General features: G+C 40.7%; 4 protein-coding genes across 7 annotated transcripts; 1 reads left to right on the top strand and 3 right to left on the bottom strand.

The window, feature by feature from the left end:
* Positions 1-1,857: 1,857 nt before the first annotated feature.
* drc4 (dynein regulatory complex subunit 4) lies at positions 1,858-5,840 on the bottom strand. Of its 2 annotated transcripts, XM_084008897.1 has the most exons (11): positions 5,734-5,840; positions 5,339-5,434; positions 4,190-4,387; positions 3,706-3,906; positions 3,542-3,596; positions 3,247-3,449; positions 2,832-2,987; positions 2,633-2,713; positions 2,332-2,541; positions 2,179-2,244; positions 1,858-2,087 (listed from the first exon to the last, which is right to left on the bottom strand). In XM_084008897.1, exons 1-11 carry the CDS (start codon positions 5,734-5,736, stop codon positions 2,001-2,003), a joined length of 1,356 nt encoding a protein of 451 aa, XP_083865023.1. In that variant the 5' UTR covers positions 5,737-5,840; the 3' UTR covers positions 1,858-2,000. The 2 variants fall into 2 exon arrangements, with proteins under 2 accessions (XP_083865023.1, XP_083865022.1); XM_084008896.1 differs by lacking the exon at positions 5,734-5,840 and having other exon boundaries at positions 5,339-5,698.
* Positions 5,841-6,109: 269 nt separating this feature from the next.
* On the bottom strand, positions 6,110-9,655 carry LOC311011251 (transcription factor E2F5-like). Of its 2 annotated transcripts, none has more exons than XM_084006084.1 (10): positions 9,462-9,655; positions 8,835-9,002; positions 8,213-8,322; positions 7,968-8,123; positions 7,761-7,804; positions 7,466-7,530; positions 7,086-7,374; positions 6,556-6,603; positions 6,407-6,448; positions 6,110-6,299 (listed from the first exon to the last, which is right to left on the bottom strand). In XM_084006084.1, the coding sequence occupies exons 2-10, from the start codon at positions 8,991-8,993 to the stop codon at positions 6,184-6,186; spliced, it is 1,029 nt and encodes a 342-aa protein (XP_083862210.1). In that variant the 5' UTR covers positions 8,994-9,002; positions 9,462-9,655; the 3' UTR covers positions 6,110-6,183. The 2 variants fall into 2 exon arrangements, with proteins under 2 accessions (XP_083862210.1, XP_083862211.1); XM_084006085.1 differs by having other exon boundaries at positions 8,835-8,997.
* Positions 9,656-11,583: 1,928 nt separating this feature from the next.
* LOC311014788 (lysosomal protective protein) lies at positions 11,584-16,218 on the top strand. Of its 2 annotated transcripts, XM_084011603.1 has the most exons (11): positions 11,587-11,821; positions 11,947-12,058; positions 12,465-12,602; positions 12,679-12,837; positions 13,492-13,583; positions 13,907-13,991; positions 14,081-14,227; positions 14,294-14,439; positions 15,145-15,307; positions 15,391-15,480; positions 15,551-16,218. In XM_084011603.1, the coding sequence occupies exons 1-11, from the start codon at positions 11,652-11,654 to the stop codon at positions 15,632-15,634; spliced, it is 1,386 nt and encodes a 461-aa protein (XP_083867729.1). In that variant the 5' UTR covers positions 11,587-11,651; the 3' UTR covers positions 15,635-16,218. The 2 variants fall into 2 exon arrangements, with proteins under 2 accessions (XP_083867728.1, XP_083867729.1); XM_084011602.1 differs by having other exon boundaries at positions 11,584-11,821; positions 14,081-14,439.
* Position 16,219: 1 nt separating this feature from the next.
* On the bottom strand, positions 16,220-24,458 carry slc38a7 (solute carrier family 38 member 7). Its single transcript, XM_084011619.1, has 12 exons — positions 24,376-24,458; positions 22,773-23,197; positions 22,054-22,107; positions 21,147-21,291; positions 20,548-20,692; positions 20,353-20,451; positions 20,189-20,246; positions 19,981-20,095; positions 19,634-19,781; positions 18,882-19,081; positions 18,747-18,798; positions 16,220-18,228 (listed from the first exon to the last, which is right to left on the bottom strand). Exons 2-12 carry the CDS (start codon positions 23,025-23,027, stop codon positions 18,126-18,128), a joined length of 1,374 nt encoding a protein of 457 aa, XP_083867745.1. The 5' UTR covers positions 23,028-23,197; positions 24,376-24,458; the 3' UTR covers positions 16,220-18,125.
* Positions 24,459-24,939: the final 481 nt, after the last annotated feature.

The raw sequence follows: 24,939 nt of genomic DNA, 5'->3' as shown, positions 1-24,939 counted from the left end.
CATTGATTTCACAAAACCCTGCGTTTAAATGGATGCAGCTTTTTTTCTTTCTTTCCAGCGATAGGGTGGACTGGAGGAGTAAAGTATCTCAGCAGAGAGGGGATATTAAACCTTAATGACTGGCCAGCACATCAGCTTACCACTCTCACTAGTTACTAAAACAAGTATGGGTAATCTACCTCACTGTGAGACATAGTTATGAAGGTAGGTCCATAATGTTAAGGTAAGATAAGGAATATTCAAATAGTCTAATATAGAGTTGTTAAAGAAAGCAGTTTAACGAGAATAGCAAAGTTTCTAACGGTTTCTCTTTAAATATCAATCATAACTCACAATAACAACACATTTAAGAAAACGAAAATGGGAACTCACCAACAGTTCCATCCATAACTTAGCTCCAGGCTTTCAGCAGCATGTCTAATTCAGTGGCATCACACTGACCTGTTCCTCAGTGGCTCTCTGTTTAACATCACTCTCTCCACCTGCACCCCTCCCCCTCCCACCGGCTCCCTCCATCTCTCTCTGCTCTTCGCTGTTTGGGCCAAACTTCTTTCTGTCTCTGGGGGTTAGAGTTGATTCCTGGATTCATATTTCATGAGTTTTATACACCTGCCATGCTACAGTATGTTGGTTAGCTATTTATGACAATGTGCAGAAAGTTAGGCTTGATGTAGGATATCCCTTGAAGCAGGATGCACAATATATTGTTGCCATTTCAGTATTTCGAGCCATCTCGAGGTTAAATGAAGGTCACGGTACTCCGGTGAAAATCTGGATCGTGTTAATCACACCCACCATATCTGTCCCATTCTCTAACTGTCCAATGACTCCCACTGACTGATTCCCCATTGAGCCGTCTCTCAGCTGGGACTCATCTTGCGACCGGGTTTGTCGGGGTGTAGTCTTACCGGCGGGGCCGGCCCAGCACAGACTGTGTTTAGACACATTTATCCCTCGGTCAGACAGACTCACAATCGAGCCCTGTGCGAGGGCAGCCGGCTCCCCTGAGTCAGACCACAGTCTGCAGGCCCTGAAACCCAAGAGGGCAGAGTGAAAGGACCACCTCCGCCCTCCACTTGCATTAGCTGCATGATACTGTGGCCTGCACAGGGACAATAACTTCCTCCTGTATTATTGATTCCGAAGGGAACAGCGATCACTCAGTGCAACAGGGCTCGATTCACCGCAGGAATATTCAATGAGAAACTGGATCCTCCCCATATGTTCCTCCTGCTCTGCTGGAAACTCAGGCATGGCAGAAATCAGCTGGTGAAACTAGCTGTTGAGATTGGAATGCTTGGTTGGAGTCCAACTTAAACTACCCTTAAAATGATTTGATCTTTGCCATAATATACTGACATTAGAAGCTAATTCTCTAACATAAAATGTCCCACTTCTACTTTCCAAAAAATAAACAGATTTTATAGTCAATCAATCAAATTGAATTGTAATTAGCAGCATTTGGTGTTAAATTAGGTTTTACTTCTACTGCTGCTTACACACATTCCTTCTAATGATTCATTATCAGTTCTCAAATTAAGAATCTATACTTCAACATTATGCACAAATTAACGTTTTTTTTTTAGTCAATAAGATGTATTTTATGTATTTATGTGTGTGTGTGTGTGTGTGTGTGTGTGTGTGTGTGTGTGTGTGTGTGTGTGTGTGTGTGTGCGTGTGTGTGTGTGTGTGTGTGTGTCATCTAATGTGACCGAGGATGAACTGTAGTGTAGTTTTTTTCTTCACTGCTTCTGCAGTTACTGACCTCTGCCTTTAGAGGGCAGCATGACTCAAGAGTATAGTGGACCTTGATGCCAAATAATAATTATGAGACAGCAAAAACAATATTTCATGTTTTATTGTTACTGAACATCAACAACTGCATCAAAGGAAAATATGAGAAATGTGTCAGATTTACTGTATTTACGGTCTTTGGATTCATTGCTTCTCATTTCGGTCAAAAAGTCTGGTTCCATAGATTCTCCAGTTAGAAGAGCCGTCTAAAAGGGCTCTGCACAGAGCTCCTCCACAGCGACACCAAGAGCCCTTTGCTTTGCTTCGTAGTTCAGCAGCAAATCCTCACGGGCCTGCCAGATACAGGAGTATGCATATCACTACAAATGTACTGGATAGCATCAGTAAAAGTGCATGACAGCAGTTATTAAACAAACGACTCACCTGGGAAATCTGCACTTTTTTCCCCTGTACGTTCTTAATGGACTTATTAATCGAGTCAAGATTGTTCTACAAGCAAAAACATGTTCTTGTTATTTTATGTTACTTACATAAAATATATAATATAAAAATATAATAAAATGAAAGAAAATGTACCTCAATCCTGTCAGTCATCCCATTAAGAGTAGTGTGGTCCATGTTGGAGGCAGAAAGCACCGAGGAGAGCTGAGCCTGCATGGTCTCCAGGCCGTCCGTCAGGCCTTTCAGCTTCCTTTCCTGCTGCAGAATCTTGATATTTGCTTCATGCTGCATCTGCTCGATACTCTGAGTGAACTCCTCCTGCAGCTCGGCCTTCTCCTGCTGAAGCTGGAACGTACACAGGCATTGGGCTCACATCCAAAGTGTACATGAAGCTACTGTCTGAGCAACATGACACCAACTCAATCTTAGCATTTACCTTGTTGAATTTCCTTTCCAGGGATTCACAATCCCTTTTCAGATCATCCAGTTCCTTTATTTTTTGCTTTTCATAGCTATCCTGTCAAGAATAGTGTCACAAATGAGTGCCCGTTTAGAGCATGCTACGTCAGCACCAACTATTGTGCAGAAAGTTGCAACAATTAACTCAGTTTTTCACAAATATCTAGACCAACAACCTTTTTAAATAGGCTGTATTTCATTTGTTTCTCATATTCAGTGTTTTCCTCTGCGGCTTTGGAGAGAAGCTCAGCCAGACGTCGGTTATCCTGCAACAGACAGACCAGGTCCTTTTCCTTCTGCTTCTGTTTCCTGGTCACATCTTCAGTTTGTTTCTAAGAGAAGGCAATAACGTGTAAAATACCTAACTGGATCAGAGCTAGTGCTGCGACAATTAGTCACATGACATTTATTAAGGAAGATCCCAAACACGATCAGGTGACTGCTTCTCAATTTTAAATGTATTTCTATGTTTTACATTATTTTGAAGACAGTGTCATCAATAACTAAATTAATCATGAGTTGCATGCCGAAACAAAACATCTTACACTTCTTGGGTTTCAGTCTAAGGATGCCAAATGCGTGCACGTATACCTTGAGTGAAACATGTTTATCCAAATCCTCGATCTTGTGATTAAAAAGGGCTTCAGCGTCACTGAAACCTTTGTTGTGGACTTCTATAAGAGTGTTGATGTGGCCGTTCCAATCATCTTCTCTCTCACTGGTCACATGTCTCCTCATGTTGTCCAGCTCTTGTGGCAGCATCTCCAGCTTTTTATCATATTTGGCTTGGATTTCTACTCAAACAGCAAAACAAAATGATGTCTCCCATTTAGTTTTTGTCAGAATATGGTGTTGAATTCAACTCAAAATGAGATTAGTTCTTTACCTGCAACTTGTTTCTCCCAGTCGTTCCTCGTTTGAGTCATTAATTCATCATGTTTCTGTTGAGATAACAATCTAAGTGTTTGGAGCATTCATGTTGAAAAATATCAAAGCAAACAATAAATCTACATATTTAAACGTAGAAATAAAATGGTGTGTAGTACAAACCAGTTCAGTCTCCTGGACGAGGATTCTGTTGTTAAGCTCCTGCATGTCAGCCATGGTGGCCTTGATGTCCTTGTGAAGCTCAGCTTCTAATTGGACTTGCTCTTTCTGCACCACCTGAGTTGAAACTAAACCGTCTGCTTTCAACTCCAACACTGTGCTCTGGTGTTCACACAGGAGGTGCTTCATCTTTTGCTTGTACACCTAATGAAACAAATGTGCGACATTCAATTAATTCAGCCATTAAATTGGTCAGAAGATAATCTTAGCTTAACAAATGATTCCTAACTAGTGGTACAATCCAAAAACAACAATGCCATCACGTGATATTTCTCTTAAAGATGATTGGATAACCTGTACACACCACTAAATAAATGACTACCACAATGGATTTGGGGATAAAAAAGTAGCATATTGGCTGCATGTAGCGCCTGTGAGCCTGGTGCAGTCTGACTATATCAGCTGGAGTAAACACTATTAACCTTACCTTGATCTCTAATTGGTGGCGCCCTTCATCCTCTTCTAAGTCCTTATGGAGGTTTTTCCGTTCAGCCTTGACCTCCTCGAGTTGTCGGTCTGTGACCCCCCAGAAGGTGTGGATCTTGTCCCTCTCCAGCTGAAAGTAGTTTCTCTCTTCCCTCTCTCGATCCAGCTCCTCTCGAAGGCGCACAATGTGCTCTTCCAGCTGAAATGCAAAAAAAAGATTTTAGCGTGGGCATATCTGAGCCAGGCAGTGTGGATGTCTTTTGAGCATATTGCCTCATTTATCCTGAAGGGGCACTCCACCTTTCAAACGTCAAAGTCCAATTTACTTTCTACAGGGAGCACTGCTACTAATGAGACATATGTATTCTGTGACTATGGAGGAAAGTCTGAGAATCTTTAAAGATGTATGAGCATCAGTAACATAAATTAAGTTTTACTACGACTGCTTCCAGGCATTCCTTCTAAGGAGTCATTATCAGTTCTCAAATTAAGAATCTATAGTTCCACTTTATGCACAAATTAACGTTTTTTTTATAGTCAATAAGATTAGTATCTTAGAGTATTTTATGTGTGTGTGTGTGTGTGTGTGTGTGTGTGTGTGTGTGTGTGTGTGTGTGTGTGTGTGTGTGTGTGTGTGTGTGTGTCATCTAATGTGACCGAGGATGAACTATAGTGTAGTTTTTTTCTTAACTTCACTGCTTCTGCAGTTACTCACCTCTGCCTTTAGAGGGCAGCATGACTCAAGGGCATAGTGGACCTCCCATGTTTTCATACTTGCAAGATGCCAAATAATAATTATGAGACAGCAAAAACAATATTGTGGTGCTATCTTAACCTCTGACTACTGTAAGCTTCTTTTAATTCTGGTTTCATTATATCAATTTTAATATGCATCCTATGCACTGACACGCAGCAGAGCAAAAACTCAAAAACCAAAAGAAACAAATTAAAAAGTAAATTTAGTTTTTAAAAAAAACACACATTTTAGGAGAGAAGAACAAAAACGAAAACAACAATAATAAAGGCATTACAGTCTTCAACCAGACAAACGTCTGAGACATTTATAACAAAAATCCTGCAATATAAACTGGGAGGGAGAAGCTGCTAACTTGTTGAAACAGCCCTTTAATGAGATGAAAGGAGCACTGACCTGCTCCTTGGACATCTCCTCCTTGGTGAGGCCGTCTATGAGCGGAGGCGTCCTCGCCTTGGTGGGCTTCTTGCTCGAGCCTTTGTTTTTGGGGGGCTGCACACAAGCCGACATGACGTAATGAAGTTAAATCCATGTCCCGTTAGCAACAAGTGGTACTTTACTGTGGTGGGTAGAGTGACGTCAGCCAGCCCGTCTGTGCGTCTCATGAACGGGATGACAACACACCAGAAGCACACACGGGTTCGACGTCACACAGATACGAAATCCACACACCAACCAATCGTTAGCCGCTAGGAAGCTAACAGCTAATGAGCTAGTTCACGTTAACTGCAGTCCGCTCACTGTTGTATTTGATTCATAACACATAGGTTCATAAGGAACGCTTTGCTCACCATCGGAGAGGCTATGTAGAACAAACCACACGGAGATGGGCGATGCTCAAACTCAGAGGTCTCTCAAGTCCTCAGCCGCAAACACTAGTTACCATAGCAACACGAGCACGTGGTTATGTGGGGCGGGGCAAGAGCACTGAATCCACATCTACTCAAATACTGATGTGCAGGATAAATATAGCTTTTTTTTATTTATTTTTTATTTATATATATATATATATATGATAAATAAAAGCTATATTTATCCTGCACATCATATATATATATATATATATATAAATTATTATATATAAATATATTATATTTTGTTTTTGCGTCTATTTATGAATGAGGCAGACACACAATATTCAAAATAATGTGTTTATTATGCGTTATAATCATAACTATTTAAAAACAGACAACATTGTATGTACATTAACGGCGCAGACCGTCTACTTTTGAAGTCCACAGTCAAATGTTGAGCATGGGGATGTCAAAGAGGTCGGAGAGGCCTTCACTCTCATCCAGGTTGTAGACGTATTCCTGCTCAGACGGGGGCGGAGATAGACGGAGCAGTGGAGAAAAAACTGAAGAGCACAGGCAAACGGGATTAATGTGAATATATTCTACAAACACCAATGCATAATGGATATGAAAGTGACATATATGAAGTCAGAAAATAAAGTGCACTAACCTTCAGACACCATAAGCTTTGTGAGCAGATCTGCATTCATTACTAGGGAAATGAGGGAATCCATACTTCATACATCCGTGTAGATTTAAATAAAGTGACATCAGTCACTCAATGAACAGAAATCATTTAGAGCCACAACAACAACCTACCTTTGGTTGGGTGAAGGAGGTCCCGCAGTTCTTTTGATAGATCTCGCACTGGAAAACATTCAGCATGAAAAAACATACATGAGCGCTAGAAAACATTGTGTGAACATACAGGAAATAATCAAGCACACAGATAAAGACACTGCAAACACTAGGATATATAACTGATCTGCATCAGTCAGTGAAGGAAGAGCTCTGTGTTATCTGTGTTTTCTAGGGCTGCCCCCTAACAGTCGATCAAGCGTTAGTCGATGAGAAGAGTCGAACCATTTTCCTATGCCCCCCTCCAAAAGAATTAATAATAATTATATCATAAACATGCGACGACTGGTCGACTAATGGCTTGTAACGACAAGTAGTTGACCAGCAGCATCTTTGGTTGGGCAGCCCTCGTGTTTTCTCCTCCTCAGTACAGATAAGGATTAAAGTGATACTATCAAGTCACATGAAATCTACTTTTTTTCCCAATTTGATTGAAATAGCGCTTTAGGTTTCACCCAAAACACACAACAGACAAAAAAAAAAACACTCACATTCAGAAGCGCCGGTCCTCTTTGGCTCGGCATTTAAACATGGCGGCGATTGAAGGTGCAGCGTGTCCTCCACAGCCGTTCCTCTAGATTTGGTGCCATGTTTGATACCGCTTCCTGGCTCATTAGACGTGGACATTGCTGATTTGGCGTTGCGTAAAAGTTCTTCTGGCGGCGGGACTGGCAGCACGAAAGGAACCGAGCTGACAGAGCGTTTGTTGAGCAGTACGACTTCTATCGGCCCGTTGATGCTTTTCAGATGGATCTGGTACTTTGCTGGGCTGTTCTGGACCTGAAAGAATATGGATGCACATACGAAATCATCCCATCTGAATTGGAGAAAGCAAAGAAACGACGCTAGGCTCCAGTGATGCAGAACTTACAGCTTTGGGAATGGGAACATCTAGCTGTGTACCACATGGTGCTCGCACCGCCAAGAGAGTATGGCCTGAGGGAAGAAGAGAGTGAAAATCCTATTAAAACCACAATAAATTAATCTCATCTTTATATATATTAAAAGTTAAAAGACATTTTTTTGTTTGTTTTTTTGCTGAGGAGACATATCAAAAAACAGGACAAAGATGTGCATGTCAATCTACGAACTCTCACCACCCATCTCCTTGGATTATTCGCTGTCAAAAATATACAAAAATGTACACAAGAACAACGTCAACTTACCACTAAAGCAGTTACAGATGTCGTTGTGATTCACATAAGTGAGAGTTGATCTGAGTCAAGGTTCATCTTGAAACACCACATTGAATCTGATTCCACATGAACATGGTCACTGGTCCCACATCTCTTTTTCAGTTTACTGTTAAAGCAGGGAAATTTAAACCTTCAAACATTCCAGCACTCTTTGCTACGTCTTTGTAAAAAGGATATTCACTGCAGTCTTCTCTGGTGTTCCTGGTGCTCTGTTCAACCCAGAATTGCTGCTGGTCCAACATCCTCTCCTTCTTCTCCAAGTCCTCCAGCTCAGACCTCAACTCCATCAGTCTTTTGGTCAACTCGTGTGCGTTTTCTCCTGGCATCGTGCCACTTGTTGAGAAAAAGCATATGCCGTTTTGTAAAACAGATTTTGGCACCACACTTTCTGACACGCACACGAGGCAGCATTAAAAACTTACTTCCACTTTACAATGCTTTTGGAAATCTTCACAATCAGACCGACGCCCTCCAGCACATTTGTGATGTCATAGATTCGTCTTTTCTGTCCGACAGCCAGGACCCTGACAGCCTGAAAGAACACAAGAACGCTCACTGAGCCTCCTCGTTCTCAGACAGTCCCACACAGTCTACGATCTACTGTTCTGAAGCCCTCCATGGTCACTTCAGGTTTAACAAGCACTAACTGTAGCACTCAACATAATGGAAGCTGCTTATTCAGGGAGGGGTGCACTCGTGAGATAATACCATTTCTGATAACATCAAGCTTTTTATCCTATGGAGGTTGAATGCACTTGACCGTCACTATTTTTTTTAGGTTTTCACTCAAATGTTACGTGAAATGACAACCTTGGGGCTTTAGTTGGTTTCTCATTGGTAACAGCAGACAGGAACACTGAGGTATCAACATTTCTGACAAAGCATCCCAAAATAACATCATAATCTTGTCATATTTCCCAGTGATCACTGACAAACCTGGGAAATACACATGATTCTTAATTTAACTTTAAATTGAGTTCACTGTCATTTTATTAATTATCCCAGTATAATGAAGCCCTCCAGTGATAGGATGAGCTCGCTTACTTCTTTGAGGTCCAGCACACCGCCGTCAGCTTCTTGTAACAGCCTGACAAACTTGGTGGCGAGCATATGGAGGCTCCTCAGACTCCGCTGGTATTTGGGATTCTGATCTGGCGTGGCGGCCTCTTCTTCTGGACTACGTGGGCTTCCTTCAGGATCCATTCTGCTGGACTTGAGAGGAAAACAAATCAATCCCGGGAACCTCCCTGCCCTGTATTGGTTTCCATCAGAATCAACTGCAGAGAGCCCAATTCACACAACCGGAAACATCTTTAACAATAAAAGTCTTGTCGGGGTTTCGTGTGTCAGCTCTCATTTTTCTTCTTTTATATGGGTTTCAATATATATAGTGAAGGAACACTTTTGGGAGGGGTTAAATATTTCCATGTGCTTTTCTTTTCTACTTTCACCACTACTCGTTGCCCAGATTTATTGTGAAAAGCTTGCACCGGAAACAGTAGTAGCATTGTTTATCTTTTATTCGTACCTCGCTAACTTTGCGTTTACAAAGTTTTTCAATTATTCTATAACTTCTGTTTGTGCGAAAGGGCGCTAATGCATGCACACGAACAGACTGTCTCAATGACCACATTCCCAAGCGTGACAATTACAAGAATTAACCGTTTTTACCTGGAGAGTTTCGGGTCTAGAGGTAACGTTACCGACGACACGAAGCTAACGTTAGCTATCCGGACGACGAGAACTAGTTGTATTTCAATTTGATATACAAGTACAGCGGACAAGTACACGTATCCACAGTTTAAATCCAATCTAAAGCCAAAGTTTATGGCAATGTCCGACTTTTCCTGATAGTCCCTCCCTCCACTGTTAGGCGCGTATTTTTTCTGTTAGCCGTGGATACCTGCCTTCACAATAAAAGCCCAAACGTTCGACCGACCACAATAAAACCATCTCACTAAAACTATTACAGAAGTTTACACTGGGAGATATATTACAGTTTTTTACGATTGCTATCACAATTTGTTTTAAATCCTTTTAACAATTTCCCTAAACTCTTAATACAGTTAACACAACATCCGTCTGTGTGAGCTATACAACACAATGCAACACAAATTTAAAATGCTTGGAATTCTTTTACAGCATAAAGTCTAGGCTAAAGTCAAAGTAACCAGCTGTTCATATTGTAGATTGAAACACATATATCCCCTGTATTTTTTCCACTGCTACTGAGAAATAGCTTATTAAAGTTATGAAAATAGGTCAATCAGCTGAATCCCATCCAGGAAACACATTCAGATGTTGAGGTTCTTTCAATCACATGACCATATGGTTTACAATAGAAGTGGACCTCTTTGGGCTGCTTATGTTTGAAAAAAGAACAATATAGAGCAACACGAAGACAGTAAGAATATGCCTGCACAAGGGAGAGGAAGATTAGACAAAAGTGTCTGCTAATTGCCCTATATGTAAATGTAATTGAGTACTAGGACGAGGGGGAGGAAGATGAGTATTTTATTTATTTATTTAATAAGTTTATTTGTATCAGGGACAATGTACAAAATAACATTAGTCTCGAGATGAGACGAGATGCCTTGTACCGGATTTAGCTTACTAGCTACTTTCCATCCGTAGTCCCTGGGCAGGTGAATAAGAACAATAGAAATATAAGAATTATCAATTTACATAGCATTCTAAACATCCATACACATATGCATATACACCCTCTCACACATCACAAACACTCAGGACATAGTCCTATTACATATCAGTTAACAAAACATACAGTTATTAAAATACTTCACACTTTGCCAAGGTTAAGAATAATTTAGGCTCATGATTAATGCTGACATGTCTGATTTCTTAGGATCCATTGTTTGACTTCCCGGGAGAAAACATTGAAGTCTGTACAAAGTTTCAGATTAGTTGGAAGATTGTTCCATGATTTGACAGATTTAAAAGAGAAGGCAGATTGAGCAAAGGCAGAGCTACGCTTAGGGATGTTACAATCTCCACTTGAGACAGATCTTAAGGCTCTGGTGGAATGCTCAGAGCAGAGTTTATGATGTTATCTTGCAGTTATGTCCTGTTACAAATCAGCCTTCACTGCAGCAGTCCTGTCTCTGTCTTTTTTCAAACCATACATTCTATAAAGGCACTCTGAGATGGCTCATTCATTTTTTGTATTGAATTTCTGCAGCAAAAGAAACGAAAATGCATGCTTTTACTTAATTAACCCAACACAAAAAATGTAGAGAGGATTAAAGAAACTGCAGTGCAAAACACAGCCTATGATCTATAATATACTGTCTATAAGGGCAGACCTGACACATACATAATGCAGTTTCTGTAATTCCATCTGATGTTACTGTTTTTAAGATATTGTGCTATAATGGACTTAATGTTCCTGTTGGAAGAGAACATGTGTTAGTGTTTGGTAGACATCGTGTTTGGTGTTAGTTTATTATTGTATTTTAATAATGAATGTTTGAGTTTAGTTTACAAAGTGTGAATTTCAGCATTTAAATTAACTGTTTTGGAAATTGTGTGAGGGGTGTGTTGGTGCTTTAAAAGTTTAGGAAAATTGTATTGAAACATTTTTTTAGTGATCATTAAAAGATAGATAAAGCATTTAATAGTACTTCTGTGTTGCTTTAGTGGTACCGTTAATCTTTAAATAGGTTTTTAGCCAACTGATAATAACTCAAACGAGTCACAGCTGCCTCAGTTTTGTTGTGGAGGACTTCCGTGTGCAGCGGCGAGGCTGGTCACGTGGTCATCAGCAGCAGTCACATGACGTCCTGGATCGTGGGGTTATTTTATTTGGCCGCTTCGCTTCGTGTGAGTCTGTTGAGCTGAGCGATGCGGGACGCCGGGTTGTTGGTGTGTTTGCTGGCCGTGCTTCAGCCGGTCTGCCGGGCTCAGTACGCCCCCGACGAGGTGACCCAGCTGCCGGGTATGATGTTCAAACCCAACTACCGACAGTGGTCGGGCCACCTCCAGGCACGGCCCGGGAAGTTTCTGCACTATTGGTAAGGAAATGTACTCGACAGGCTGTTAGTGGAGAGATGTGCTGCACTTTCCGTGTGTCGTGAATGATCATATCCGCATCATCCTGCCCATATCCATGCAGTATTTAACCGCGGTCCTCCTGCAGGTTCGTGACTTCTCAAAGGGACCCAGTCAGAGACCCTGTGGTGCTCTGGCTGAATGGGGGCCCAGGCTGCAGCTCTCTGGATGGATTCCTGTCCGAGAACGGACCATTTCATGTGAGCCTGTTACCTAGTGCATAAAACTATGTTTTAGACTAGATTAGAAATGTATTGAGCAGGGACAAAAACATTGTACATTGTTTCATAAACAATATAAAAGAGATGCCTATCTACAGGTTTCTAGTCGAGACTAATTTACTAAAAGTTACACAAGCAACGTTAAAAACAAAACACACGTGTTAGAATACAGAACATTAAATACAACAGACATAATGACAAAAACTACGCGTGTGCACTTACCCTGTGATTGAGGGTCAACGTTCACAGGTGTTTCTCAGTTTCAACCATTGTTTTAGTTGTGTGTTAAAACCTTAAGCTCTGTCGATGTTTTGATGTCCGGTTGTAATGTATTCCACCGTTGCACCAACTTAATATGATGAGGTATTGTTGACTCTCCCTTCAGGTGAATGATAACGGGGCCACGCTGTACGAGAACGCCTTCAGCTGGAACAAGATTGCAAATGTTCTGTATCTAGAATCTCCTGCAGGAGTGGGCTATTCCTACTCTAATGACAAGAAGTATGCCACCGACGATGACCAGGTGAGTCCAATGACTCACGGAAGTGAAGGAACGTGTGGAACCAGCGAGAACTATACTTCATATGCTCTTCTCTTAGGTCGCTGATGATAACTACAAAGCCCTGCAGAGTTTCTTTGCCAAGTTCCCAAATTTCACTCAAAACGAGTTCTTCATCTTTGGGGAAAGTTATGGTGGAATTTATGCACCAACGCTCAGCCTGAGAGTGGCTACCGGAGCTGCCAAAATCAACCTGAAGGTGAGATGCTTCCTGTAGAACCAGAATTGTGAGGTTGAGTATTTCTGCTTCTGCAGCTTTCTGTTTCAGAGGAAAGTACTTCATTTTATTTGATAACTTAACAAGTTGCTTTCCAGATTCAGATCAATACATTTACATTTTACATTTAGGTCATTTAGCAGACGCTTTTGTCCAAAGCGACTTACAATAAGTACATAGAAACCACAACGTATCATTGCCGATAAAGAGAGAGCTAAAAATAGAACAAGTGTTAGATCCTCATCTGAGTAAAGTAGTACCTTAAGAGCAACAGTGCTATGATCAGAGTGCTATAGGTAAGGGGGGGGTGTTAGTGGGTCATGCTATGTAGAGTCGAGGTGAATACTATGAAACATCACCAAATGTATGCATTTTACACCAAATATATTATAGGATCCGAAGATTGGAATTCACAAGCTGTTCGTATGAAGTAATTTACTTTCTCCCCACATTTACCAGCTGCAGCATTAAACTGATGAACACATTAATGAATCTATAATTGTAATTCAGTGGCATAAATATGGGATTCTGAAATGGTCCTTTTCTGAGTGATAAATTCTCTTAAATGCTGGTACTTTAAGTATATTTTGAAATACTTTTGCAGTAAACCAGAACATTTTTTTTGTTTGTTTTCAGGGCTTTTCAGTGGGAAACGGTCTCGGCAGCTTTGCTCTCAACGACCAAACGTTGATCTACTTCGGTTACTACCACGGCCTCTTTGGAGAAGAGTAAGTGGCGGTTTGAACATGCATGTTTGAAATGACACTCACCAGAACATCGTGACAAACATGAGGTCATTTTTACGAGTCACATTAAACATCATTGTAAACGAGGTGTGTGTTTAAACGGAAAGACTGCCTGTAGTCTGAACAGAAGCTACAGTTCTTCTCTTTGTGGCTCAGTTGGGAGGAACAACAGTATTTTATGTCCTTTTAACTGAATGTTAATTTACTATTGTGGTTTTAAATCAGCGTAACCGATGGCGAATGGATGTGATGACTCGTATGCAGTAGATGTCATTTTAAGGCCATGTTTCTTTTTTTATTTCAAGTTTGTGGCGTGATCTGAACATAAACTGCTGTGACAAGGGGAACTGTAACTTCTACAACTCCAGTTCAAAGACCTGCGGGACGCTGGTACACGTGCACTACTTCTTCACATTTCAGCCTGTTTACTGCTGCCGGAGAAGTCATTCAGATTCTACTTCCATCTCGGCCCCCTTCAGGTGACTGTGGCCTTCAGTATTGTGTATGGTAGCGGACTTAACATGTATGGCCTTTACCTGGATTGTGAGGGTAACAGAAGATCCAGCAGAACCTATGAGAGGACCATGAGCCACTTGTTTAAGAACTACAGGAATCACCAACACAAGGTGAGCGCAGCTTCAAATCATCCTCATTGCCTCGTAGGAATAATGCTAAAAATGCTTCTGATGAAGTTTTCAGACGGCGCGCCTCCCTCCGTGTCTCTGGGTGAAGTCCCTCCATGCATCAACAGCACGGCTCAGATGAACTGGCTGAATAGAGGCGACGTGAGGAAAGCTCTACACATTCCAGATACGCTGCCCCCATGGGACATCTGCAGGTATGTTGCAGCGATGGATGTGATGGGAGCTGTGTGGGTGTTCCTTGTTGAACATGTTGTTCCCTGTGGACAATGTTTAGACTAAACGTTGCTCACATATAAATCACTGCATGGTCTATAAGAAGTATATCACTGATATGCTCCCACTATAAGCCTTCTAGACCACTGAGATCTCCTGAGACAATCTGTTAGTGATTCCCAGAGTAAACAACAACAATCATCATTTAGTCACGATGCAACAAATAGCTGGAATAAACTTCCTGAAGATGGAAGACTTGCCCCAACTCTGACCACTTTTAAAACTAGACTGAAAACTTTAATGTTCACCAGCTTTCTGCTAAATCTTTTAATGTCTGCACTGTTTTTTATTATTGCAAATACGTTTTTATTCTCGTCTTTCTGTAATGCATTTTAATTTCTTTTAATTCTATTTTTTCACTTTATTGTATGACATGTTATGATATGAAGCACTTTGAGTCTGCATGTGTATGAAAGGTGCTCTCCAGATAAAGTTGCCTTGCCTAAAATTCAGAGATTTAGAAAATGACAAACTGCTAACTGCCAGTCAACCTCACGATGGAACGATGGTTGGTAGGAGTCGTGACCCTAGCGGGGCTAAAACCAACATACAGCCTGGCTTACTGTTGTCTTACTCCTTCAGCAGAAGTAGGAGTTGGTCTTAAGGACTTGTTTTCTGTGCTGCAGTGATGAGGTCGGAGAGCAGTACACCAACCTGTACCCAACAGTGATGGAGGTGTATCTGAAGCTGCTGTCTCTGGGCCTGCGGGCGCTCGTCTACAACGGAGACACCGACATGGCCTGCAACTTCATGGGAGACAGGTTGTTTGTGGAAAACCTCGGCCTGAAAGTACGGTTATAAAAATATATATTTTTGTTTTTTCCCCATAAACAAGCAGATACTTAATCCTACGATAAATACATTCTTCTCAGGCGACTACTAAGTACCAGAGATGGCTTCACGAGGACCAGGTTGCTGGTTTCTACCAACAGTTTGGAAACATCACGTTCCTGACAGTGAAGGTAACCACCGGCGTGCCACAGAAGCACAGCTGTACCGTCACCGTGACTAACGCTGCCCTCTGTGTTTCAGGGTGCAGGTCACATGGTTCCTCAGTGGGCTCCAGGTCCAGCTTTCCACTTGTTCCAGTCTTTCATAACAAATGGCATCTACTGATGGAGAATAATCTACGTACTTGCACTCATCACTCAGATGGTACATAATCTCAGGGAAGAGGATTTTGACGGAGAAAGGATTGTAAGGGAATTTATTCTTTATAAAATGTTGTTAAAAAAGTACCTGCAATTATGTGTGTTGAGTATTTGGAGAAGAACAGATTTAGTCTGCACCACATTGGATTGGAAATTAAACAAATGCAAGTGCCATCTTTAAGGGTAATGTCATCTATATCGGGCTGCTAATTGATCAAATGTTTAATATTTAGTTAAGCCAGTTTCTCTTCCCACTCATTTTTGGAGTTTTGTGCCTTTTAGTCTGGTTTCCATGAGTGGGGAAAAGTTGGATTAACATTATCCGATTTAACAGTCTGTTGAGCCTTAAAACTCCTTCTGTGGCCTTGTTTACGATCGATTTGACCTTTTGGTTCATATCTAATAAAAAGCCAAAACACAAATTGTCCAAATACTTGGGATTACACATAACATGATCAAATGGATCCATTGTATGGCACTGATGTAAAGCTGAATCTTTGTATGAGTTATATGTGATTGTATTAAAATGATAAACTGTCTCGATCAAAACTGCAATTTCACTTGTCTCTTTATTAAATGTTCTGGACTGCCAGAGATCGATGGATCCTCAGATATACTCACATGCCTTGGTTGTAGCTAATTTATTGAAATCACAGTTTCCATTAACACATGATTTTTGATTAACAACTGCCTTCGGGAAAAAATAAACTACATCCTTGGCTTGAACGTAGTAAATCAATGATAGAAATCAAACACCTGACATTCTCACATGACGAGAAACTCATGTCTGCAGCTACAAAACGGCAAGAAACCATACAAGTAAAAACAATCGATATTCTAACACTTTAATAAAACAGTCTTGATGCTCTTTTTTTCGTACCATTCACAGAAAGCATTTCTGTTGACTGTTACTCCCTTTTAAGTATTTGGTAAATGGATAGCCAGGCTAATACGATGTAATGGCTTTGCTAGGGGAGAAAAAATCCCTTTTAACCTTTACACTCCCTTATGTCCACAACTAAAAACACCTTATATTGCTGGGTTTCATACAATGGTAAAAAATGATAACCTCACTTGAATTATAACATGCTTAACATTCTGAGATTATTAGCTGTGATCAAGTCTAATAAAATGTACAACCAGGTCTTGATTAACACGTCACTTTGAACATTTTCCTGATTTTAAATGTACATCAACTCCAATGCAGCTTGGTTGAAATATTCATTTAAAATGATTTAATACAACTGAATAATCTGCACATTTAATTTGTGTTAAATAGATGTGGATTGAATATTTGGGCTATAAAAAAAAAAACAAAGCTCACACTTTGGTTTAAGGTATTAAAAAGGAAAATTATTTGCGACTTGACATTCGACCTTGAACTGATTCAAGTAAATAAATCCTCACTCAGTTTGACTAGTTGGCTTCTCCGTCTGAAAATCATGTACATTACTTACATTTTTTTTGCATACATTCACAAAGATTCATTTTAAAATCAGCAGTTGGAAAAGAATTTGGCTTTTCATATCCTGAATGTGGAGGTGCTGCTCTCACACCCTGCAGATCTGTTCACAGCCGTTGTTGAATAGTTCACTGGTTTGCTAAAATGATTGTAACTTTGTACATTTACCAACAACAAATATGATTTAAAGTGCTAAAAAAATGTAGCACTTCTAACTTTAAAAAATGTAAACGAGAAACAACGCCAAAAAAATAAATGGCTCAAATGCCTTCCTACATTTATTTTAAAACGTTAAAAGTAAACTATTTTCAACTCATTCAGGTGTAGCGACTGGAGATTTGAACTATCCTGCCTTTTAATTATCACATCACTCATTAGTGTATCGGTGCATCGAACATATCGCTCAGTTCAATTTTCCTTGAAGAGAACAAACTGCTAATTTGGACAGACAATCAGCAGCAACATAAAGTATTGACCTGGATTAGACCTGGAAACCACAGCATGTCAATTTCAATAAGAAATATTTACTTTGACATGCAAGTTAAACGACACACGTTGGCACAACATCATTAATTAAATCAATTTGATTGTAAGTCCTTTCTATACAAAGTCCTCCAGGTCCAGTAAACAGGACAGGAATGTGTTGTTCATAAAGAGTCCAGAGATGGGGGAAGAACCCTCTGTGCCCCTGAACCGTCAGAAACAGTTTCCACTGCAAGTTAAAAGCATAAAACCATAAAACATGCAATTTAAACTGTACATAAAAGTGTCTGAAGTCATTTGGCATCGTGTCTCTGATACTACCTGACTGACTAAAGACCTGTGGAGCTTTAACTCAGTATGGAGCAGGGATGTGACATGCCGTAGAGTTTTAAAAAAACAAAATGAGTGTCATGAGATGCTTCTCCATCTTATCAAGTAGTTCAGAACAGCAGCACAGGACTAAGAGCCACCTCTGTCTTAAACCCTGCCGGCTCAGATAAAATGGTTCCTTTTAGCTGACGACATCTTGGTATATTGAGTTGGTAGTGGTGAGGCCAAAGATGAAAGCTCCGATCGTAACCATGACAACACTGAAGACAATCAATCCATGCCAGCTGTAACAGAGAGACAAGCGTTAAAGAGAAGTCACTGGTCCGAGCAACAACAACTCAACCACTTTGTCATTATGGTTGAATCAACAACATTCCCTTTACATTAAACTGAGAATATTAGCTGTAGCCTCTGATCACTTTGATTCTGTTTCCAGTGAATACGCTATGACTCACTGCACACTTCCTGCTCAGCATCAAACAGCAGACAGAGAGAAGTACCAAGTGATCGGCGACCACATCTAAAGATGCAAATATTTTGTTGGTGGAACTGAAATAAAATCAGAGTCACGTGCATGTTTCCCAGAAACACAAATCCAAATGTATGCTATGTTACTCTTGCAATATCTTGCAGTCAATTGTTTGACTACACATGAGCCACAACAACAACATCATTATAAGCTGGTGACATTGTGGAAGCTTATTTCAATGGTTTTACTGGAGCTTCAGGACCAAAGTGTGATAATAATGCATCTATAATTCCAAAGAAACAGGGAGAAGTCCAGGCATAACCAGCATCTCACCTCTTAGTTCGACTGTCCGTCTCTGACAGCTTGGCTTGCATCAAACACAGACCTGTGAAGTTAAATAGACATTTTAGTGTGATATTAAACTAGCAGTGAAATCTGAAACCTGGAAAGCAATGAGGCTAGTGTTACCTGGGAAGACAAAGATAAAGCAGGCTGCCAACCCTCCGATCAGTGAGATCACCCGACCAATGTCTGGGATGAAGAGGGCGAGGATGAGGGTGACGACAAACCATAGCAGCGTCTGCAAGATCCTCCTCCTTTGCTCACGACGCACACAAACCTCCACCTGCTCGCCTTGGGAACGCAGCCAGAGTCCTTCTATAACGGCCCTGGAAGGAAACATGATTACACCAGAGCGGTGAGGAAATACTGAATTAAGTTAATGGTAAAAAGTCATCACACACTAGAGATGCAATGATCACATGTTGTAATACTTCAGGGTTTATACCAGGTACTGATCCAATATCACCTGGATCATTCTGGTGTGCCAACACGAAGCTGTAGCTTCAAATCCCTGCACTATAGGTAGACATATTTCAGACTTGGGCAATTTAAAAAACTAGATCATAATCTCCACTCAATAGAGTTCATATCTGCAACGACCACTATATTGTGTGATTAGATTAATAAAACCCACAGTTCAGAATACAACACACTAATGCACTAGGGCTGCCATGAGTCTAAAACACACTTCATTCACACTCAAAAACAAGTGAACGTGAGAGTCAACCACGAGGTCTGTGTGCATACAGCTGTAACTGGGCAGCCAAAATATTATGCAGCCGATCACATGATCATCCTGAGGGAGATGACAACAACAACGGTGACTGAGACAGTATGTTGGAATGAAATAAGTCATGCATACTTCCACCGTATCTTACCTGCCACAGAAGTGTAAAATGGGGTAAGAGGTGATGACACAGATGACAATAAAAGCTCTCGCGATGGCCACGGCGATGTCATCAGAGGGGTATGACATCAACACATCCTGACTGACACTGGAGCCGAACGTCAGGAAGCCACACACACCTGAACAAACACAACAAGCATTCAAGTATTGACGGCCGGTCACAAACCATCTGACCTCTAGCAGAAGATAACTTGACACCGCCATAACTTGAACTGACATTTACACGTCAACACCGGTCACATGTCAAAGAGCAGATCAACAACTTAAAGTCTGACCCGTGAGACGAGACGATCAAAAAGTAAGGAAGTGGGACAATACCTGTTCCTGTGTACACGAAGAGGCAGATTATCATGCTAAAAGTGACTACAAGTCCCCAAGATTTGATGTCCTTCCTGCTCATGCTGTTGAACACCGGCACACAGCTGACATGGCACTGACAGAGCAGGAGGAAGAAGACTCAATGTCAAAATTTAGAATTAAAGGCACGTAGATTCATGATCTCAAACAATACCAAACGAAGAAATACCTGGAAACCAAAGCATATGGTGGGCATTGCATTGAAAACTGCAGTCCAGGATGCAGAACTGTAACAAAGACAAGAGAAGAAGAAGCAGATGTTTCCCCTTGAATGAGTAGGTGGACAGTAATTAGCATATCTTTGAAAACACTGCTTTAAGTAGGAACGCTCACCTGGTGGGAATGGGGCCCGGAGTCATACCTTTATTTGGCCAGATGTACTTTATAATGACCACGATGGTCACATACCAGGTTCCTATCACACTGAGTGCACTGCAATGAAGAACGACAAAGCAGATCACACAACGGAAAAGCAAAGAAAACATGAACTCGTTTTAATCTGGGGAGAAAATAAAATTTGGTTTGTACCTGGCATATTTCTGAAAGCCAATCTCTTTGGGGATGGAGAGAGGAAGAATAATCAGGACTGCAGTAACACAGATGGTAAATTTGCGGTCAGTGTACCAGTGGCCACTGACTGTACCGTCTGTATCATGAACCACTGCAGCCACCACTGCAACAGACAGACAGGGAATTACAAACAAAACACAGACACGAGGTAGCAGCATCATGAATGCTGGGTTACAGTAGAGATTGCTAGAGTGGGAATTAACTGCAAACTGCAGCACACGTGGAATATATTTAACTAAGTAGATAATTAAAGTCACAACCCCTCCTTTATTGGTTTAGTTCTTCCAAAAAAACTAAACAAACAGGAGGTTCACAGTGCATTTCCAGAAACAGGCAGGAGAAGTATTTTTACACTGTTAGCGTCTGAGCAAAGAGATGAAGGAGTGGGTCACATGACGGTTACTGAGAGAAAAAGAGGAGCGGTGTCATCCTGTGCTCTTTGCCCTCATCAATGACGCTACGGCTGCACATTACTAGACACTAGACTGCTCAACACTAGACTGCTCCCAACTAAATGTGTGACAAAGTCAGCAGCTTGGTGGGTGATTCACACTTACAGCGATCCAGCTGGTCTCCAATGACAATAAAGAAAGCAATACAAGTCCCAAACGTGTAGACAGCAATGGCTACTTCACACGCGATTCCAGAGAATTTCCCACAAGTGGCTCGGACAACTTCCTGATAGGTGCTTTCATTACTGACCTGAAGAAAACAGACAGATCATTCAAAAGTGGACGTGGATTCAGCAGGAAATGGTCTTTTAGCTATTTAATCACTGGAGGCTTTGAAGGGATGCACCAGCTGAGTCAACAATGTTTAAGACAAGCTGTGGCTTTTATGCTCTGCTGACTCGACACAACCCAGCGATGTTAAAACGCCACCAGCATCATGTGATCATCATGTGCCCTGAGGAAGCTCCCGTACGTTTTTCTTTGCAGACAAGTTTAACAACAGAAAGATAATCCTGATAAAGCTTGTGTGGTTCAAGATTTGGCATTCTCTTCTTTTAATGCAGTTGTGGAGTTTAAAGCAACAGCACAATAAGGTATCAGCTATTTAACAAAAATCTTTTAAACATATACTGCCATATTTCACCTGATATTTGCAGCAGGTAACGACTCCTCACTAATGACTAATCAGCTTAAGGCAAGGTCTGATTCTCATGGCACCACATGCTTCAAGGCAAAGATCATCCCAGCTGAAGGCAGCTGCATTTTGTATTTTAAAGCAAAATGTCCGAGATGTTTCTCAGTCAGACAACTTGAATGTATTTAACCGACTTGTGCTTGGCTGGATTCCCACATTGTGTTTTAAAAAGTCAGCAAGTCTGAGCTGTTGTGCAATGCACTGCAGGAATACAACACCACTATTACACCACCAAAGGAAAAATACTACTGTGAAAGAAAAGTGGTTAGATGAATGAAAGAGAAAACAGTAAGAGATGAGAGGGAATAAGACACATACCTGGGAGCAGTAGCCCAGGATCACCAGTCCACTAATTATGAAGATCAGCATTAACTGAAACAAAGAAACAGGAAGCAACACTTTAAAGTTCCCGATAATATTGTCTGTTAGTCACAGGAACTCAGAAATACGTTCAGTTGGCTCTCTCTCTCACTTGATTGCTTGTTGAGTGAGTTTTGAATGCTGCGTTTATGAACAGCAACAGAAAACGTGATGACGTTATTATGATTATGATGGTACACATTGGTGGATATACTCATTTTAAGACATCCTTTTGGCCCTAGTATTTGAACTTTTACACACTAAACCATATTATCACATTACAACATGTTTACAGTCTGAGTGTGTGCCTCATGTAGAGCTGATCAATACATCAGTGTGATATCAATATCGTGATATGAATAGATAAATTCTGGATATTTTAATATAGCATCAGTTGTCTTTTCCTTGTTTTAAAGGCTGCATTACATTAAAGTGTCATCTGAATTTACTACTGTTCTATTATTGGCCTTCACTCACAGTCATCATATTGACATTACGGATTTGTTTTAATCAATTAATATTAATTTTGTGAAACCACCAATAGTCAATCCTATAACACTACGTCAATATTGGTAGTGGCATGTGGTCAAAAACATCCTGATAATGGATTTTCAGGATGAAAACGCCCAGCTCTCACAGTGTAGAAGGGGCTAAAGCATCAGTGTTATGTGTATTACCATTTGAAGCATGACTCCGGCAGTTACTCCTCCTGCCATACTGAAGGCTGCAGGGAAATTGAGAAGACCCGCTCCCAGTGCTGCGTTTACGACGATGAAGACCGCTGCCCAAGACGACACGCCCCCACTTCCACTCCCGTCCGTCTCCAGAGGCCGCACAGAATCCACGCTGGGGCTCTGCAAGAGCCACGCCCTTTCTCCAGAGTCATTACTCCCAACGGCACCCCAGTCCTCGACATCGGTGTTGATCGCCATGAGTCAACAGGCTGGAGCTCAGCCTTCACACGCCGTATGCACCCCAGAAGATGTGTCCCCGACTCTCTGGATCCAGGTGGAGGAGATGCTGATCAGAAACGTCCAGTATCTAAAGTAACAGTCGGGAGGCAGCTGATGTTTCTCACGCGATGGTGAAACCATTCAGTAATCTGTAATGAAAGATTTAGAGATACTCAAATCCACATTGGTAAATAAAATAAAAAACATGCAGAGTGGTGATATTACTGTCACTATTGTACATAAATGTAAATTAATCTAACAGTTCTTTGTCTTAGTGTTTGGATTATTATTGTCATTTTTAGCACAGCACGTATTCTCTGTTGGCCAGTCTTTGAAGGAACATTAGTTAACAAGCAAATTAGTATTTTTTTCCTTCTCTTGATAATCAATCTTTCTAAACTAACATTTCTCATGTTAGACTCCACTTCTCTTGTCCAGCGACAGTCGACTCGTTTGGTTGACATGAAGCCTTCGTACCATGCCCACATGGTCCCTGTGAGTTTATCACAGTTTTGATGAGCCATTTCCTAAATTGTTTCAATCTTATCCTAACAAACACACAAGGATGTGTACACTCAGGACTCAGGAGCACACAGGGTTAATTAACTGTGTGATTAATTAACTACATACTTACTCCAAGCAACACCATGGTAGCCTTTTCACTTCAAATCTCTGCACACTTAGGACATGTTCATTCAAGTGGAGACACTATTCACCATTGATGTTGGCTAGCATTAATAATACTGATATGCATGTTTGTTAGAGCCTTAAGTGGAAGAGGGTTACGCCTTGCTAGGTAACATGTAATAAGATGGGTATTAGAATGTAATTATACACTTAAGCTACTGTATTTAGTGACGTCACGTGACGTACCAACAATGGGAGAGAACAAACAGACATTTTTGACAGATTGAGGGCGTGGCGGATGGATCTGTCATTAAATCACGGATTAAGTTCAAACTCAGGGCGAAGAAGTCAAACTACCGTTGGTGTCAACAGGGGAGGCTGATGATGACGATGACGCCCAGCTGACCTCAATGTGAGTTGCTTCAGCTGCCGGTAATACTCGTCTATCTTTAGCGCAATTTCATTATTGCGTCTCCATTCATTTAACACAACAATAACAATCTGTCAACGCAGTCAACTCCTTTGTCACTCTACGTCCGAACACAACAGCTAGCTAACACACGTTACGCCAAGCGGAACACAGAATACAAATAATATCTCAGTAAACAAGAGTAACACGCAGCCATGAACGCGTCTAAGTCGTATATTCGCTGCCGTTTGCTCGCTGTTTGGTGATAATGCTGATAACGAGGAACAGTACCTTCAGTGTGACAGCCTCCAGGTAGAAACTGAGCTGTCTGTGTTTTGGAAGCCAGTAGGTAGAACGCAGGCGGGGCACGTGACACTTCGCCACGTGACGGGAATTCTGGGTAACCCTCGTGTTACTTGGAATTGTAGGTATTGTAGTTCTCTGTGCCTACACGCCAAATCGCTTATTTATTTCAGGTGCGGGCAGTTAAACATGAAGTTAAACAATATATATTATATTTTTATATATATATATATATATATATATATATATATATATATATATATATATATATATATATATATATATATATATATATAATATAAATATATATACAATATATATATATATATATAAAGTACAGTATATATTATATTTTTTATATATATATATATATATATATATATATATATATAAAGTGTATGTGTTTTATTATTATTTTATATATATATATATATATATATATATATATATATATATATATATATATGTTGGACTACTATTTATTGATTGTAGTGTTTTTTTTGTGTGTGATTGTGTGACTTGGATTTGTATACTACCTACTGCACAACAAAT

The sequence above is a fragment of the Eutrigla gurnardus genome, assembly GCF_963514095.1.
Source record: "Eutrigla gurnardus genome assembly, chromosome: 1".
Taxonomy (NCBI): domain Eukaryota; kingdom Metazoa; phylum Chordata; class Actinopteri; order Perciformes; family Triglidae; genus Eutrigla; species Eutrigla gurnardus.
This window is presented reverse-complemented; position numbering and strand designations above follow the sequence as displayed.

Excerpts from the sequence above, each read along its gene's own strand:
- drc4 (XM_084008896.1), bottom strand. The coding sequence starts at position 5,452 with ATGTCGGCTTGTGTGCAGCCCCCCAAAAACAAAGGCTCGAGCAAGAAG. Across the intron at positions 2,988-3,246 it reads ATAAACATGTTTCACTCAAG|AAACAAACTGAAGATGTGAC; the intron begins GTATACGTGCAC and ends GCCTTCTCTTAG. Across the intron at positions 2,714-2,831 it reads AATACAGCCTATTTAAAAAG|GATAGCTATGAAAAGCAAAA; the intron begins GTTGTTGGTCTA and ends TATTCTTGACAG.
- slc38a7 (XM_084011619.1), bottom strand. The coding sequence starts at position 23,027 with ATGGCGATCAACACCGATGTCGAGGACTGGGGTGCCGTTGGGAGTAAT. Across the intron at positions 22,108-22,772 it reads CCGGAGTCATGCTTCAAATG|TTAATGCTGATCTTCATAAT; the intron begins GTAATACACATA and ends TCTTTGTTTCAG. Across the intron at positions 20,452-20,547 it reads GGCTTTCAGAAATATGCCAG|TGCACTCAGTGTGATAGGAA; the intron begins GTACAAACCAAA and ends TCTTCATTGCAG.
- LOC311011251 (XM_084006084.1), bottom strand. The coding sequence starts at position 8,993 with ATGGATCCTGAAGGAAGCCCACGTAGTCCAGAAGAAGAGGCCGCCACG. Across the intron at positions 7,805-7,967 it reads ACCAGAGAAGACTGCAGTGA|TCTCACTTATGTGAATCACA; the intron begins ATATCCTTTTTA and ends ACTCAGATCAAC. Across the intron at positions 7,375-7,465 it reads ATGTTCCCATTCCCAAAGCT|GTCCAGAACAGCCCAGCAAA; the intron begins GTAAGTTCTGCA and ends ATATTCTTTCAG.
- LOC311014788 (XM_084011602.1), top strand. The coding sequence starts at position 11,652 with ATGCGGGACGCCGGGTTGTTGGTGTGTTTGCTGGCCGTGCTTCAGCCG. Across the intron at positions 12,603-12,678 it reads ATGCCACCGACGATGACCAG|GTCGCTGATGATAACTACAA; the intron begins GTGAGTCCAATG and ends CTCTTCTCTTAG. Across the intron at positions 13,584-13,906 it reads CACGGCCTCTTTGGAGAAGA|TTTGTGGCGTGATCTGAACA; the intron begins GTAAGTGGCGGT and ends TTTTATTTCAAG.